This window comes from Nycticebus coucang, chromosome 14 (assembly GCF_027406575.1).
Source record: "Nycticebus coucang isolate mNycCou1 chromosome 14, mNycCou1.pri, whole genome shotgun sequence".
NCBI lineage: Eukaryota > Metazoa > Chordata > Mammalia > Primates > Lorisidae > Nycticebus > Nycticebus coucang.
The window spans coordinates 3,536,912-3,555,607 of NC_069793.1; the positions used below are offsets into that span (position 1 = coordinate 3,536,912).

Genomic DNA, 18,696 nt, shown 5'->3' on the forward strand with positions numbered 1-18,696 from the left:
GAGAACATGTTCAAGCTTTGATGTGACAGGGAAAGGGATGGAAAGGACAGAAATGGTTTATAGTCAACATTGACATATCCCTTTTCCTTTTGAACTGGGTAGGTAAAGGAGGAAGAAAAAGACAACTGTTATTATTAGAGATCCAGGGGGTTGGCTCATACCCTGGCTGCATTTACTCAGCAGTCAGTGGGAGCTCGCCCGCCTTCTCCCTGCTTTGGCTTACGCAGGGATGTCCAACATGACTTTGTGAGGACTATTTTTGCTTATCTGTGGTATCAGATATCATGGAAAGTATGCATGGACCTTTTTTTTTTTTTGGTGAATCAGACTTCATTAGTGTTTGTTTATTTAATATGTGACCCGAGACAACTCTTCTTCCAGTGTGAGCAGAGAAGAAAAAGTTGGATACCTCTTGAACTGTTGGTATTCATTATTGAGAAACCAGTTGGGCACTTACTGCTCCAGCTCTGTCCTTTTGACATACCTTTCATCTCATCTGGGAATAGTAGGAATTGGCTGCCTTAGTGGTAAATTTGGCTGGTATGGGAAGAGGAGACATTGCGTTTTTTTCACTGAGTAGACTTTATGGTTAGCCATAAAGTAATACATGTATTTATGTAATACATTCTGAAAAGTGGTCAGATGGCATCACCTGGGTAGAATGCCATGGTATCATAGCTCACAGCAACTTCAAACTCTGGGGCTCAAGAGACCCTTTTGCCTCAGTTTCCTGAGTAGTTGGGACTACAGGAACCTGCCACAACACCAGGCTAGTTTTTCTATTTTTAGTAGAGATGGTGTCTTGCTCTTGCTTAGGCTAGTCTTGAACTCCTGAGCTCAGGTGATCCACCTGCCTTGGCCTCCTAGAGTAGGATTACAGGTGTGAGCCACTAGGCTGGGCCACTTTTTTTTAATTTTTATTTTTTAAAGAGAATAGAGTCTCGCTGTGACATCCTGATTGTGGTAGCAACCTTGAACTTGTGGTCTCAAACAATTCTTCCACCTCTGCCTCCCAAACATCTGGGACTTCTATAGGCACATGCTGCCATACCCCACAAATTTTTTTTTTTTTTTTCAGAGAGACAGGGTCTCATGGTGTTTGCCCAGGCTGGTCTCAAACTCTTGGGCTCATATGATCCTTCCGAATTGGCCCCCCAAAGTGCTAGGATTACAGGCATCAGCCACTGTGCCTGGCTTTCCTTGACTTTCTACCTTTCCTTTCTTATCTGTCTCTAAACTTGGGTAATCCCCATTACTTGCTTTTTCATTTTTATTTCCAAACTACCCTGTGAGTTTTTTATTTTAATTTTTATTTAGTTTTTTATTGTTGGGAATTCATTGAAGCAAACTACCCAGTGTTATTAGTACAAATCATAAAACATTGTTGGGTACGTTACAAACTTAAGCAGAATTTTTTTTTTTTTTTTTTTTTTTTGGTTTTTGGCCGGGGCTGGGTTTGAACCCGCCACCTCCGGCATATGGGACGGGCGCCCTACTCCTTGAGCCACAGGCGCCACCCTTAAGCAGAATTTTTAACTTTATTGGCGTTATTCAGTAATCATTCTTTTATTTATCTTGTTTATCCTTTTATCTAATTCCCATAGTGTATGTTCCAAATTATGTGATACTCATTTAAACAAATGTCTTTGCCTTCTACTTTACTGAGAAGGCTGAGGTTGTCCAAGCAGTATTTCTTCCAATTCCCATTTAAGGAATTTAAATTTGACATAATTAAGTTATAGTCAAGACCTGTCTCTGGCTGGGCACTGGGCACCCACCACAATGCCTGGCTATGTTTTTTAGAGACAGGGTCTTGCTCTTGCTTGGGCTGGTTTTGAACTCCTGAGCTCAGGTGATCTACCTGCCTCGGCCTACCAGAGTGCTAGGATTACAGGTGTGAGCCACCATACCCAGTCCTAGAGTTTTTATCATTTTATGTCTTAGATTTAAATCTGTATAATTTATTTTAAATTATTATTAAGACTTCTGAAAGATTCAAAGTTATTTACAAACCTTTTTTCATGTATCCATGTTTACCCAATTTCTATACTGTCTTACTGTCAAAAAGAAGTAGGATGAGGGACAGTTTTTCCTTATTTCACAGAAACAAAGAAACACAGAAGGAATTCACCTTATGTCAGAAAGTCAATCAGTAGTAAAGCCAAAGATTGATTTAAGGCATCCTGGTTCAGTATTAAGTTCATTAAACTTCAATGTAGCATAACCTTGCTGACATATTATCCATGGCTGTGTGACTGATTAAATTTGAGAAACAAATTTAAGAAAGAAAAACATTACCCATTAAGATTGATTGCTAGGAGTGGTGCCTGTGGCTCAGTGACTACGGTGCTGGCCCCCAATACCTAGGGTGGAGGGTTCCAACCTAGCCCTGGCCAAACTGCAACAAAAATAGCCAGGCGTTGTGGCAGATGCCTGTAGTCCTAGCTACTCAGAAGGCTGAGGCAAGAGAATTGCCTAAGCCCAAGAGTTGGAGGTTGCTGTGAGCTGTGACGCTGTAGCACTCTAGCAAGGGTGACAAAGTGAAGACTCTGTCTCTAAAAAAAAAAAAAAAAAAGATTGATTGCTAGAACTTGACTTGGGAGAGTCCATACTTTTTTGAGATTGTTAAAGCATTTGCTGTTATTTTAGGATATATTTTATTATTATTAGGTTTTAAACATTGAATTCATATATAATATCAACGGTGCCAACCTCACAAAGTAAAATTCATAGATACTGAGATACTTTTTTTTAAATTCCTATTTAGTTCTGGATTATTATACTAATGTAGAAGAGAAATAAAATATAACATTTTATAAAGTGGAAGATTTGATTTTTTCCCTTTGTTATATGAGTGCCAGAGAAGAGGAAAGATGGTGCATACTTTGATGATCTCTTTGCTATTGATGACCCAGAACTCACTGATGCTTTGTGTTGATAGATAGTTCTAAGTCAACCTGTATAAATAGAGCAAGTGGTTAATTCATAAATTAAATTGACAAGAATTTGGTTTTCTTTGTTAAAGACCATTTCATTAAGAACATACTATTAGGTATATGCTTGAGAAAGTCATGCTGGAATTTTTCTTTAAATGAGTTTAAAGAAAAATCAGTTTACTTACTAGATTTATATTTATTAAATAATGAATTGGTTTATTAAAAAAACTCAACAATATCAGAACTATCAGTTCTATAGATTTCTGGTATTAGACATGACCCTGTGGAAGTTAACTGAAAATACAAATTGATTTAGCAATTGTGAAAAATGGAAAAGATGAGAGATTAAATACCTTAAACTCAATAAGTAATTCTAAATGTTCAAGCAATTTGTTGATGCATAGCCATTTCCAGTCATATTTAAGTTTTACAGGTAATCTTTTGATCAGGGAAAAGCCTTCCTGGCTTATCAGTTCAATAAACAAATCCAGAAATCCTGGTGCTTATCCAAACTGCTTATTCTACTTTGTTGCATTCCTCTCACACAGAAATACAGTCCGTACTACCCAGATTCTCTGCAAAGCTGAGCGGGATTCCCGAGGACAGCAGCTGCTCCCAGCACACATCAGCAGTAACACTCTTCCAGATGATTTTTGAGGCAGGTTTTGTTGTGGTTCTATAAATTACTGATGACTTTATTGTTTTTTCTACAAATATAATAACAGGAAAGAAAAGCCTAGGTCCATCATGGGTCCATGTTGAAATAGGGGCACAGGTTTCTAAGTTTGCCTGTGCAGACATTAGGTCACCTAGGAGCTTCCAAAATACTGATGTCTTATGTCCCACTCAAAGACATTGTGATTTAATTGGTCTGGGTGCTTTACTTGTTCGAGCTGCCATAAAAAATACTACCGAGTAGGTGGCTTAAACAACAGAGATTTATTTTCTCACAGTTTTGAAGGGTAGAAGTGTAAGATCAGGATGCTTTTGGGGTTGGTTTCTGGTGAGGCCTCTCTTCCTGGCTGATGTTCAACTTTAATTACTTCTTTAAGTCCCTACCTCCAAATTCAGTCAAATTGGAGATTAGGGGTTCAACAGAGGAAGTTTGAGGGACAAAATCCAGTCCGTAACAGGTGTGGCCTAGGACTTGGAATATTTTTTAAATGCCAGGTGATTCCTAATGTACAGATAAGTTTCAGAACAACAAAATAAGCCCTTATTTGAATTTGGATTTCCTGATAAAGAAAATAAAAATTTCTAGTACAGATCATATTTAGATATATTTTTATTAGGTTGCTTTAGAGATCTCTTTACTGATTTATTTGTAATCCAGATTTATGAGATTGAAAATTCACTCTCCAGTCCCTTTAACAATTCTCTGATCTCCTTTCTTTTCTTCCTTGGAGTTGGTAGAGACATAAGAAATTAGAGCATTCTTCCAGGAAGTATTTGGGAAGCCTTCTCCATGTCTGAATAATTATATGTTCCTTCTGAAAGGAGTGGGTCTATATGGGACAGCATATATCCCTGGCTGTGCCTTATCTTCTTTAGGAAAACACGGGGTAAATAATTGGTAGCAGTTAATGGTTAGTTGGCTCTCAAAGTATTAATGTCAAGTGGTAATAAAAAGGTGATTCCAGTGGACCAAGGAAAGCAATTCTAGGAAATGACGTTATATGTTTTAGCTAGCCGGAACAAGCAATATTTGCCTACTTAACATTTAAATATATTAATATTATTTAAGCCTCTTAACTACTCTATGAAGTAGATAGGACAAAGATCATCACCTGATTTTATAGAGAAGAAAACTGAGATTCAAAAAACTTGACTGACTGTCATACAAAAGTTAAGCAGCAGAATTAGAACTTGAATCAAGGCTGGGTTTGGTGGCTCACATCTGTAATCCCAGCACTTTGGGAGGCTGAGGAAGAAGGGGACCATTTGAGGCCAAGAGGTAGAGACCATCCTGGGCAATAGAGCAAGACCCTGTCTCTACCAAAATATTAGCCAGGCATGATGGCGTATGTTTGTAGTCCTAGCTACAAGGGAGGCTGAGGCAGGATGATCCTTTGAGCCCAGGAGTTTCAAGGATCAGTGAACTTTGATCAAGCAACTATATGCCAGCCTCCCTGCTGTTTCAAAAGAGGAAAAAAGGGCTGGATGCCATGGCTCATGCCTGTAATCCTAGCATTCTGGGAAGCTGAGGCTGGTGGACTGCTTGAGCTCACGAGTTTAAGACCAGCCTCAGCAAGAGTAAGACCCCGTCTCTAAAATATAGCCAGATGTTGTGGCGGGTGCCTGTAGTCCCAGCTACTCAGGAAACTGAGGCAAGTGGCCACTTGAGCCCAGGAGTTTGAGGTTGCTGTGAGCGATGATGCCAAGGTACTCTACCCAGGCTGACAACGTGAAACTCTGTCTCAAAAAAAGAGAAAAAAAAATTTGAATGAAGAGAATTAGGGAGGAAAAGAGGGTTTGCAAAAGATTTCATCATGTATTCTTCAGTAGAGAGAAGGGTTGAATATTGAGGTTCATAGCAAAGACTATTTAATGGAGATATCCGTGAAAAAGCTATAATAAATGATTTGGGCATGAGAGAAAAACTAATTCCAAAAAAGGCTGAGGAAAGACTCATTCAGGAGAATATGGGGTTTTGTGTTTATGTCCAGAGCAAGTCTGTGGAGTTCATTAGGCTGGATAACATGGTTCCCTAAAAGCAGTTAAGATCTTCTTGACAGCTTTATCCATTTTTATGTTTACTTTTGTGACAATACTGAAGGATAAAAGGGATCACATATATATGCACAAATGTGTGTCTGTGCATTTGTACCTCTGTGTATGTTTTTGTATCTGTCTAAGGGGGGACTGACTTCTAAAAAGTGATACAGGGCCCATGACTGCGTAAGTTCATACTTCTATATGCTATCATATAATTAGGCACATTTAAAGGTGAAGAATAAAACTATATGATTCAGTAGTAGGATTTTGTGCTGCCCAAGCTGGCAGCATCTATTTTATTCTGTAACAGCACATAAGTAAGTTCACTATAAGCCACCTGTGAAAGCCTTTGAAGTCTCTGTCTCTGTCCCTCTGTCTGTCTCTAATAATTCTATGAGTAGATCTGAAAAGGGGTTGTTAGCTTTGTGTTCACTATCCTCTGCTGACTTGCCTAGTTAGTTCCCTTTATCCTCCCAGTCTGGGTGAGGTGCCAGTCTTTCTGGTGTTCCTTTTAGCACCTCATTAAAAAAAAATTTGTCTCCAAACGTAGTTTTGATACTGGTTTTACTCTGATCTGTCTTCATGTGTCTCCTGAAGTTCCACAAGAAGTGATGGTTGTTTAGATTCCATTTGTGTATAATTCTTATTCCTAAAGATATTTCTCTTTGGATGTCCAAAAAGCTTTCTGGGTTTTAATTACTTTTACAAGAAGAAATACCATAATTTGATTCATTTGGTCTCTTGAATTTGTATATGTTTAGTAGGTGTTTTTGTTTGTTGTGTTGTTACAGGTTGATGAAAAGCCTAGAACTTTGATGACAGATTGTTTGGTTATAAAGCATTTTTTACATAAAATCACCATGGTGCACCCTAAGGTAATCTATTCTTTTGCACAATAATGCTTCTCTTGTTTAAGTCATATGTTATAAGAGACCACTGCTCTGTAGAACATGGGAGGATATGATAGCTTCTCTTTCTTTCAGTGAAGATGATTAAAACTTTTAATAATAAATTGATTGGCTCAGTGCCCATAGCACAGTAATTATGGCGCCAGCCACATGCACCAAAGTTGGCGGGTTCGAACCTGGCCTGGGCCAGCTAAACAACAATGACAATTGCAACAAAAACATAGCCAGGCATTGTGGCGGGTGCCTATAGTCCCAGCTACTTGGTAGGCAGAGGCAAGAGAATCCCTTGAGGCCAGGAGTTTGAGGTTGTTGTGAGTTGTGATGCCACGACACTCTACCAAGGGTGACATGGTGAGACTCTGTCTCAAAAAATATATATGTATATTGAATTAATTTGCTTTCTATGTCTTTTCTTTATTTTTTTTTTAATGGAGTCTCACTTTGTCCCCCTGGGTAGAGTTCTGTGGTGTCATAGCTCATAGCACCCTCAAACTTTTGCTTAAGCTATCCTCTTGCCTCTGTTTTTTATTTTTTTAGTGAGGAAGGGTCTCACTCTTGCTGAGGCTGGTCTCGAATTCATGAGCTCAGTGTTCCATCTGCCTCGGCCTCCCAGAATGTTAAGATTACAGGCGTGAGCCACTGCACCCGGCCAAGTGGTTTCTGTGTCCTTAAGGCAGTCATTCTATTGGTTGTGTGACACAGCTGAGAGGCCTCTGGACATAAAGCTTTCTTTTGAATTCTTATTTTTACTTTCTTACTTTCTTTATGTTTTATTCTATCAATCTAGATAACTCACTTCCCTCTGTGCTTCATTTTTCTTTTAAACCTAGATAATAAACCTTAACTGATTTTCTCCTTTTTTTTTCCTTTTTGAGACAAAGTCTTACTCTGTCGCCTGGGGTAGAGTGCTGTGGTGTCATAGCTCACAGCAACCTCATACTCTTGGGCTCAAGTGATCCTCTTGCCTCAGGCTCCCACCACAATGCCCAACTAGTTTATCTTCTTTTCTAAAGTGACTGACTATAAGAACAAATAAGGATTTTTTTCTTTTTCTTTTTTTTTTTTTTTTTTTAAGAGAGAGAGCTCTGCTCTATCACCCAGACTGGAGTGCAATGTGACATGAACCCAGCTCACTGTAACCTCTAACTGTCAAGCTCAAGCAATCCTCCTAGCATAGCCTCCTGAGTAGCTAGGACTATAGGCACACACCACCACACCCAGCTAATATTCAAATTTTTGTAGAGACAAGGATTTCATTATGTTGCCCAGGCTGGTCTTGAACTTCTGGCCTCAAGCAGTCCTCCTGCCTTGGCTTCTGAAAGTGCTGGGATTACAGGTGTGAGCCATTGTGCCCAACCAAAATAAGGACATTTTGATAAAATATTTTTGAACATTAGAGAGCTAAATTTTTAATCCTTATCTTAGTTAGATATATTTATAAAGATGAACACAGTTAAATATGTCATATGACCTCCCCCTTTTCTTGTGCTATCTTCCTGCTTTTTCTGTCTTCAGCAGAATTTAATTGCTACTCACTATTGCCAGTCACTATTCTAAGTGCTCTCTATACACTCAGTCATTTAATCCTCACAGCAACCCCATGGAATAAGTTTTATTGTCATCTCTACTGCTTTTTCAGAGACAGGGTCTCATTCTGTCACCTAGGCTAGAGTACAGTGGCCCAAACATTGCTCACTACAACCTTGAATTTCTGAGCTCAAGTGATCCTTGTGCCTCAGCATCCTGAGTAGCTGACTACAGGCATAGTCCACCATGCCCAGCTAATTAAAAAAAAATTTTTAAAGACAGGGTCTTGCTATATTGCCCAGGCTTCTGTTGAACTCCTGACCTCAGGTGATCCTCCTGCTTCAGCCTCTGGAATAGATGGCATTATGGGCATGCGTGTGCTTGGTGATGGATGGGTTAATCAGCTTGATTTGATTATTCCACATAGGATACATAAATCACATATCACATTGTAACCCATGAATGTATATAATTATAGTTTGTTGATTAAAAATAGTAAAAATGGTATTTATTAAAAAAAATTTTTAAAAGAATATTCTTTTCAGCTGGGCCTGGTGGCTCACACCTGTCATCCTAGCACTCTGGGAAGCTGAGACGGGTGGACTACCTGAGCTCAGGAGTTTGAGACCAGCTTGAGCAAGATCAAGACTCCATCTCTAAAAAAATAGCTGAGTGTTGTGGTGGACTGCTAATCCCAGATACTGGGGAGGCTAAGGCAAGAGGATCACCTGAGCTTAGGAGTTTGAGGTTGCTGTGAGCTATGACCGCCACAGCATTCTACCCAGGGTGACAAAGTAAGACTCTGTCTCAAAGAAGAAAAAGAATATTCTATTCTTTTAGGGATTGAGTATGGAAGTTTTTAATCTCTATCCTGGCTCATGTTAAATCTCATACTTCATTTTTTGTTTTTTTGTTTTGCAGATCAGATTTAATTTCAGTCTAAAGGTAAATGGAATCCTCTCCAAGGAGATCTTTGGGTAAGTCCTTATGTTATGGCTCTGCAGTTTTTCTCAGCCATTATTGTCCTACTTCCAGTAGGGTCACAGTTTGATTTATTGACCCAAAGTTACCTTGAAACTAATTTTCTGAGATCTCCACATTTTGGGGGGTGTGGGGTGGGGGCAGACAGTCTTGCTTTGTCGCCCTCGGTAGAGTGCTATAGCGTTACAGCTCACAACAACCTCAGACTCATGGGCTCAAGCAATTTTCTTGCCTCAGCCTCCCAAGTAGCTGGGACTACAAGTGCCCACCACAACACCCAGCTATTTTTAGAGACAGGGTCTCGCTGTGGTTCAGGCTAGTCTCGAACCTGTGAGCTCAGGTGATCTGACTACCTTAGCCTCCCAGATTACAGGCATAAGCCACCATGCCCAACCTCATATTTTCTTATTCTGTATTAACTTTTAGTAAACAAATAGATTCATCTAAACCTTTCATGTCTTTCCCTTTCACTAGAGAAGTGAACTTAAAATTTTTCATTTTCCCCTTCCATTAATTAGTTACTGAATTCTAGTAATCACAGGGGTGATAGCAGAGATTGATTTTAGAATCTGAGAGATAGCTTAGCTTTTCTTTGCTTTGCAGGGTAGAGAATGAACCCACATTGAATCTGTGGAATGGAATTGCTCTTGTCGTAAACTCGCAGCATTATGTAAGGTGAAGGTGAAAAGCAATGTTTGCTGTCTTCGTGTTTGACTCTCCTATTCTGAAGATGAGTGTGGTTAGAAATTGGAAATCATCTCACTTGTCATTTTTCTTTAAGAAAAATGGATGCTTGAGCCCAGGAGTTTGAGGTTGCAGGGAGTTATGATGATGCCATGGCACTCTAACCTGGACCACAGAAAAAAGAAAAGTAGAAATAACACTTTTAAATTATTGATGTTGAAAACTGTTATTGTTCTTGGCTCCCTGAGTATATTCTACTTAACCCAAGGGCACGTTCCTCTCTTCTCCATGCCTTATTTTCTTCTATAAATGAAAAGAAACAGACCATGCTATTATAAATCCATTTAGAAATAAGAAGAGAGGTCTGTGAATTTAAGTTTTCTTGAACTTTTGGCTAGAGAGATAGTATGAATACAAAGGTATTCATTATATATTATTTTTTGTGCATCAGCCTTTTGCATAAGTTGGGAAAACATCTTTCTACCCACCTCAACCTCCTTCAGACTCCAAACACAGTTCATAGAGGAAATGGCAATAATATGGCACAGACAGAACCCTCTGCCTCACCTTCTCGTGTCATTCAGCTGCTACAGAATCCAAAGTGAACATGAGCTATATTTATTTTTAAAAAAACCTAATATATGCTTAAGTCCCTGTGTATATGCCCCAAGTTAATACCAGTAAGTCATAAGGATGTTACAACTTGAAGAGACTGTCCAAGATTTTTTAGACTATTTTCTTATTCTCACCCAAAATTACACCTCACATGAGAATTTATTTATTTATTTATATATTTATTTATTTTTGAGACAGAGTTTCACTTTATTGCCCTGGGTGGAGTGCGGTGGCATCACAGCTCACAGCAACCTCAAACTCTTGGGCTTAAGTGATTCTCTTGCCTCAGCCTCCCATGTAGCTGGGACTACAGGTGCCTGTCACAATGCCTGGCTATTTTTAGAGACGAGGTCTCACTCTGACTTAGGTTGGTTTTGAAACTGTGAGCTCAGTCAGTCTACATGTCTCAACCTTGCAGAGTGCTAAGATTACAGGCATGGGCCACTGAGCCCAACCTTAAATAATTTCTTTCTTTTTTTTTGAGACAGAGCCTCAAGCTGTCGCCCTTGGTAGAGCCGTGACATCACAGCTCACAGCAACCTCCAATTCCTGGGCTCAAGCAAATCTCTTGCCTCCGTCTCCCAAGTAGCTGGGATCTCAGGCGCCCGCCACAATGCCTAGCTGTTTTTTTTGGTTTCAGCCGTCGCTGTTTGGCGGGCCTGGGCTGGATTCAAACCTGCCAGCTCAGGTGTATGTGGCTGGCACCTTAGCTGCTTGAGCCACAGGCGCTGAGCTAAATAATTTCTTAAGAGGAAAAAACAGGGGAGGCACCTGTGGCTCAAAGGGGTAGGGTGCTGGCCCCATATGCCAAAGGTGGTGGGTTCAAACCCAGCCCTGGCCAAAACTGCAAAAAAAAAAGGAAAAAACAGTTAAATTTGTCTTGTGTTTGCTGACAGTAGACCAAAATTTGGTACAACTGAATCATGCTGTAGCAGAATCCACCCTGTGCTAGGACATCCAGCAACACTTTCCATCTCTGACGACGTGATTGGCAGGGACTTGTCAGGAGAGCTAACACTGACGCCAGCTGCTGCTCTCTGCCCTACCCCGAAGGACTTTTCCAACCAGTTGAACAGGATTTCTTCAGTTTCCATATCTTTTTGATTTCAAATTCTGTCCAATTGTCTTTTAAGATGGGGTTTTAATGCCCTAATTTTAGGAAAGCCTTTAGTATATGAATTCCATAGCTACAAGCATGTGTGATTTGTATAAAAACATATAATACTGGGAAAGAGAAGTTAATTATTACTAAGGAAGTAAGTAAGAGAACTGGGTTAAGAGATGATGAGTGCCTAAATTAAGAGTGTGGTGGGCTCAGTGCCCATAGCTCGGTGGTTAGGGCCAGCCACATACACTGGGGCTGGTGGATTTGAACCCGGCCAGGCCTGCCAAACAACAATGACAACTACAACAACAACAAAATAGCCAGGTGTTGTGGTGGGCACCTGTAGTCCCAGCTACTTGGGAGGTTGAGGCAAGAGAATTGCTTAAGCCCAAGAATTGGAGGTTGCCGTGAGCTGGGATGTCATAGCACTCTACGGAGGGTGACAAAATGAGACTGTGTCTCAAAAAAAAAAAAAGTAACCAGTGTGGTGATGTGCACCTAGAGTCCCAGCTAGTCAGGAGGCTGATTCAAGAGGATAGCTTGAGCCCAGGTGTTGAAGGCTACAAGGAGCTATGATTGGGCTACTTTACTCTGGCCTGGTTGACAGGGTGAGACCATGTTTCTTAAAAAAAATTTCCATGAAAAAAATATTTCCATGGACAGTTAATAGAATAATGATACTGTCAGCAAAATGCAAAACATTGATAGCATATTTAGGAGATAAAGAAGATGAGTTTGGCTTTGAACATGTTGAATTTATGATGCCTGCAGGACATCCTTTGAAGATGGAAAGCATCTATATAGAAATCTTGGTCTGGAACTGGGAAGTAATCAGGTTTTTAGAGTGTCAGTTTCCACCATAGGTGAAGTGTCCTGTAGGGCTGTGTTTAGAACATGGCACAGGGCTGTGATTCACCCTTAATTGGCTGTTTGCCTAGAGGCCACTTACCTAACCAGCCTAAGCCTTTCCCTCCTTACTGTAAAATGGGGATAATAATGCCTGCTTGGTAGATTTGTCTACTTTCCCTCTCAAAGGTTGTATTGTTCTTTTGGTGCTTGTTTGCTTATTTTTTAGAATTAACTATAATTATCTATATGAAGCACACTGTCTGACACATAATAAGTGCTCAATAATTATTAATTATTATTACAATGTGATTGAAGCTATAGGAGTAAACAAAGTTACAGAAGAGCATAAAGAATGAGAACAAAGCTGGATGCAGTGGCACCTGCCTGTAATCCCAGGTCCTTGGGATGCTGAGACAGGAGGATCACTTGATCCCAGGAGTTTGAGGCTAGCTAGCCTGGAAAACACAGTGAGACCCTGTTTGAATTTTAAAAATAAAAAGAATGAGAACAGAAACGGCATAGAATGATAGATGTCAGCTATTTGACAATATCAGAATATCTTACTGGGGAGGAGGAGGGACAGAACAGTGGTAAAAACTATACATGGACACTTCATATTTTAAAACATCCTTTTTCTTAATATCTAGATAGTACAGAAGAGTATAAAGCAAAGAATAAAAGTTTCTTCTTCTTTCTCATTCCATTCTCTAGAAGGAATAAGAAACAAATTTTATTTCCTCTTAGAGTTTGTATTTTAGTGGAAAAGTTTAACCAGTAAATAGATATTAGGGGGCCAGGTATGGTGGCTGTCACACCTATAATCCTAGCACTCTGGGAAGCTGAGGCAAGTGGGTTGTCTAAGCTCAGGAGTTCGAGACCAGCCTGAGCAGGAGTGAGATCCCATCTCTAAAAACAGCTGGGCATTGTGGTGGGTACCTATAGTCCCATCTGCTTGGGAGGCTGAGGCAAAGAGGATTGGTTGAGCCTAAGAATTTTAGGTTGCTGTGAGCTATGATGCCACGGCACTCTCCAAGAGCAACAAAGCAAGACTCTGTCTCAAAAATAAATAAATAAATAGATAAGATATTAGGTAGTGATAGTGCAGCGAATTCAAAGCAAGTGAAGAGATGGAGAATGATGAGGATGTCATTTTAAATATGATCAGTGAATAGTCTTCAGGTAAAAGTTTAATCAAGGGAGAGAAGTAGCACTGAAAACTCAGGTGGGATTTCAGTTTCTGAGAGTGGCAAACTAGATAATTTAGACCAACCCTCCCAGTGAAGACAAAGGCTGGATGAAATATACAAACATCAGAAGCATCAATGAACTAGGAATTTCTCGGCCATGATTTAGGAGAGAAAAAAATTACAGAGAGCTGACCCAGCATCAGGGCTGCTTTTGTCCTATGGGTCATTTGCTAATTAAAACAAGTAGCTGAGAGGCTAAAATGTACTTCTGAATCAGTGTGAGACAAGAAGGCCAAAGAGTCCAGGCCTGCTGAATTTGGGGGTGCTTGTTTTTGGCAGGGATAAGTAAAAGCCTCCATTTTAAGGAGTTAACCTGGTGTAAACCGTCCTTTATATGGACTGCATGTTGTTTAGTCATCTAGGCAGCCCAGAAAATCTTAAACTTTGAAATTGGATTAGAGTGATTCTAGATGCCTTGTAGAAGCAAATAAAAATTATTTCTGGAAGAAGAAATTGTTTAACAATTTTTCAAATACGATAATGTCCAGAGGACAGAAACAATATTTGAAGAGTTAATGGCTGAAACAACTAAAACAGATTTTAAAACTCAGCTATCAAGCAGAATGTATAAACAAAGATATCTGTACCTATAGAAGATCAAAGACAAAGAAAAAAACCTCAAATCAGCCAGGAAGACAGATAATCTTCAAAAGAGGAACAAAATTGACAGCTGACTTCTCCATAGCAATGGAAGGTGGTAAACGAACAGTGTTAATGCCCTGAAGTAAAATAATCATCAACCTAGAATTTCAAACCCAGTAAAAATATCCTTCAAGATAAAAGGTAATAAACCTACCTATGTATTATTTCAATGTCATAATCCATATAGCAAGAAGAATTCAGTTGACTTCAGAACATGGTATTTTGATTGTACATTGTTAGTGGGATATGCTCTAAGGATGAAATGAAGTACAGAGAACTCTTAAAATTCACTCAGTGGTCTTGATTATTAGTAATAATATTGGTATTTTATTTATATTGAAATTGTTTATTTTTATTTTTATTTATTTATATTTATTTAAATATATATTTATAATATATTTTTATTGAAATTGTTTATATTTATATTTATTTATATTGAAATTGTATGCATACTTAGGATAAAACAAATAAGTAATTATGTTAACATTTTCAGCATCAGATAGAAGATATATGAGTATAAAATCAAAGGAATAACATGGCTTGGCACCCATAGCTAGTGGTTAGGGTGCCAGCCACACACCCTAAGGATGGAGGGTTCAAATCTGGCCCAGACCTGCTAAACAACAATGACAACTGCAACAAAAAAATAGCTGGGTATTGTGGCAGGCGTCTGTAATCCCAGCTACTCAGGAGGCTGAGGCAAGAGAATCGATTAAGCCCAAGAATTTGAGGTTGCTGTGAGCTATGATGCCACAGCACTCTATCGAAGGTGAGACTCTGTCTCAAAAAAACCAACCAACCAAACAAACAAAAAACCCCCAAATAAATAAGTTTTTTTAAAAAAGCAACTACAAACTACAATTGAGAATACCAATGTAAATCCACAATTTTTATGGCTTTTAAAATGATTTATTTTTTAGTTATTTCCATTGAAAAAACCTACAGGCAATGACAATTCACTAGCAATAAGCACTCATAGTACCCTGAATGTGTTCTCTAAATACTATTGCTCACTAAAATGGCTGATTCTAGTCCTAGAGTGGAAATATACAGGACGAACCTGGGTAGCATGCTGGGTCAGAATGCAAGGGAGCCATCAAAGGCCAGTAAGCTTGTTTCAGAAAGATTTAGGGACTTTCACTTCTGGCCATGATAGAATAATAGAATGATTTAACATCCCACCTTGAACAAATGGACAAATTATATTCAACAGCAGCTTTCATATATAGCTGGCAGTATGTAGGACAGTGGTTCTGGAAAGAAGTGAACCCTGTGATTATCCTACTGTACTTTCTCAGGAGCATTTCCAGGCTGTGGTGCAGGGAGGAAAGACCCAACTAAAGTCTGATGGATCTCTCTGAGTTGAGGAGACAAAGTTCAGAGTTCATGGATGTCTGAGAAGCTAGAATGCATAGGAAAGAGTTCTGAAGAGGAAAAGAAATGCGCAGAGACAGCGAGCTCCAGACAACAATCCTTGGAGCTTACGTGGAGCTGGGCAAGTTTGTTTCCACCAGGCAGAATGAAAAACCTGTTTCATGGGGTATCAGGTAGAGTCCTCAGAAGGATTTGACTTAGTAGCAGGGAAAAAATTTGCTCTAGACCGGTGGTTCTCAACCTTCCTAATGCCACAACCCTTTAATACAGTTCCTGTGGGTCTAGACTATAGACTTCTCAAGTCCCAACTAACAAAGCTTGAAAACAAGACCCCAAAGCCTCAAATTATTTCCGAGTAATTTTATAGCTTCCCAGAAAATAGTTTAAGAATATAAGAATACAAAAATACCCTTCACCTAACAAGGTGAACTTCACATTGCTTAGCAGCTAATGAAAAACTACTTCGCTGGCAAAGAAGCAGGAAATTAGGATCCATAATGGATAAAAGAACCGATTAATAAAACCTACCCAGAAGGTCACAGATTATAGTGAACAATGACAGTAGAATAGATACGATGTAGGGCGGCGCCTGTGGCTCAGACGGTAGGGCGCCGGCCCCATATACCGAGGGTGGCGGGTTCAAACCCAGCCCCGGCCAAACTGCAACCAAAAAATAGCCGGACGTTGTGGCGGGCGCCTGTAGTCCCTGTAGTCCCAGCTACTCTGGAGGCTGAGGCAGGAGAATCGCTTAAGCCCAGGAGTTGGAGGTTGCTGTGAGCTGTGTGATGCCATGGCACTCTACCAAGGGCCATAAAGTGAGACTCTGTCTCTACAAAAAAAAAAAAAAAAAAAAAAGAATAGATACGATGTATAACTATATTCTATCAATATATGTTCAACAAGGGGGAGGAACAATTGAGCAAATGGAAGATACAAGAAAAAAGACCCAAATTGAACTTCTAGAGATAAAAATTAAAATTTTTAGGATAAAAATACCCTGAATGAGATTAATGGCAGATTACACACTGAAGAAGAAAAATAAGTAAACTTGAAGCTATACCACTAGAAACTAAAATGAAACACAAAGGAAGATGTGTATGATGTCAACCCATCATAGAAAAGAAAAATGAAGAAGGCGTAGTGAACTGGGGGACAGCCTTAGGCGGCCTAGTTCAGGGATGTGTGATTGGAGTCCTGAAGGGAGAGAGAGCAGATAAAATATTTGAAGAAATAATGGCCCCTAAATTTTCAAATTTGACAAAAAGTATAAACCAGCAGATCCATGATCAATGAAACAAAAGCAAAAGAAATATGAAGAAAATGACACCAAGACACGTTACAGTCAAACTGCATAACAGTACTAAAGAAAGAATCTTAAAAGCAGCTAGAGATAAGAAGGTAGAGAAACAAAGGAAAGAATGAAAGCATATTTCTTACCAGAAACTGTGTTAACCAGAAGAAAGTGTGGCTACTAAAGTAGAAAAGAAAATTGTTAATAACAACAACAAAAGAAAATTGTCCATGTGGAATTCTATACCCAGTGAAAATATTTTTTAAGAATGAAGAATTTTTTTCAGATATACACAAGAGAAAAGAATGAATCACCAGCAAACTTGTATTATAAAAAATGTTAAAGGAAATATTTCAGGTGGAAGGAAAATGACAGCAGATAGAATTCTAGACCTACACACAGAAAAGGGCACTAGAAATGGTATCTAAGTGGGTAGATGCATATATAAAAAATTTTTGTCTGGGCAGCACCTGTGTGGCTCAAAGGAGTAGGGTGCCGGCCCCATATGCTGGAGGTGGTGGGTTCAAACCCAGCCCTGGCTAAAAACTGCAAAAAAAAAAAAAATTTGTCTTTTTTTTTTTTTAAAGACAGAGTCTCACTATGTCACCCTTTGTAGAGTGCTGTGGTATCGTATCATAGCTCAGAGCAACCTCAAATTCACACTCTTGTGCTCAAGCAATTCTCTTGCCTCTAGTAGCTGGGACTACAGGCGCCTGCCACAGTGCCCGGCTATTTTTTTGTTGCAGTTGTCATTATTGTTTAGCAGGCCCAGGCTGGGTTCAAACTCGCCAGTCTAGGTGTATGTGGCTGGCACCCTAACCACTGAGCTATGGGTGCCAAGCCAGATTTTTGTCCTTTTTAAAAAAAAAAAACTCTTTAAAAGGTAATCGACTGTTTACAGCTAAAATAACAGTATTTATAACATACGTGGAACAAAACGTGTGGCAATAATAACACAAAGGCCAAGAAGGGAGAAATGGAAGCATCTTGCTGGATTCTTATACTATATGTAAACTGTTATCATTATCATTTGAAGTTTACTATGATCAGTTAAGATTATATAACCTTAGGCTTGGTGCCCATAGCTCAGTGTTTAGGGTGCCAGCCACATACACTGGGGCTGGTGGGTTCGAACCCAGCCCAGGCCTGCTAAACAATAATGACGACGACAACAACAAAAATAGCCAGGTGTTGTGGCAGGCAGCTTTAATCCCAGATACTTGGGAGGCTGAGGCAAGAGAATTGCTTAAGCCCAAGAGTTTGAGGTTGCTGTGAGCTGTGATGTCACGGCTCTCTACCGAGGGCAACACAGTGAGACTCTTGTCTCAAAAAAATAAATAAATAAAAAATAAATAAAACAGAAGCATATACAAAGGAATATTTTCTAGAAAGTATGTGATTATGTTTAAATTGAGAAGGAAACTTCTTACCATCTCTAACCTTATTCTCTAAATAAGACAGAGGCAGACAGGCCCCTGTAGGACTTAACCATTCCTACATTCATCTTACCTCCAACCCAGGGTTTCCTGACCTCTGGAGTACTACACCTTAGGCCAGATAAGTCTTCGGTGGGGATGGGGGGGTCGGGGACTGTCTTATGCACCGCAGGCTATTCAGCACCATCCCTGGCCTCTACCCAGATGCCAGTACCACCCCTCCTGACATGCCCCTCTCCCATGACAATCAAAATGTCTCCAGCTATTGCCAAAAGTCTTCTAAGGACAAAATCTCCCCATTAAGAACCATTGCTTAACTTCTCTTATCCCCTAAACCAAGGTTAAAGCAATCAGAGTTTGTACTTTCCTTGTCTTTATCCTCTTTC

The 18,696-nt window shown here is 39.6% G+C and overlaps 1 protein-coding gene across 1 annotated transcript in view; it reads left to right on the forward strand.

Annotated features, from left to right (window-relative positions):
- C14H11orf80 (chromosome 14 C11orf80 homolog) overlaps positions 1-18,696 on the forward strand; it is a 76,133-nt gene that overhangs the window by 26,525 nt on the left and 30,912 nt on the right. Inside the window, exons 4-8 of the mRNA XM_053561122.1 lie at positions 3,485-3,594; positions 6,443-6,526; positions 9,008-9,063; positions 9,671-9,742; positions 11,266-11,458. Of these exons, the coding sequence (XP_053417097.1) occupies positions 3,485-3,594; positions 6,443-6,526; positions 9,008-9,063; positions 9,671-9,742; positions 11,266-11,458 (515 nt within the window). The remainder of the gene's footprint in view (positions 1-3,484; positions 3,595-6,442; positions 6,527-9,007; positions 9,064-9,670; positions 9,743-11,265; positions 11,459-18,696) is intronic.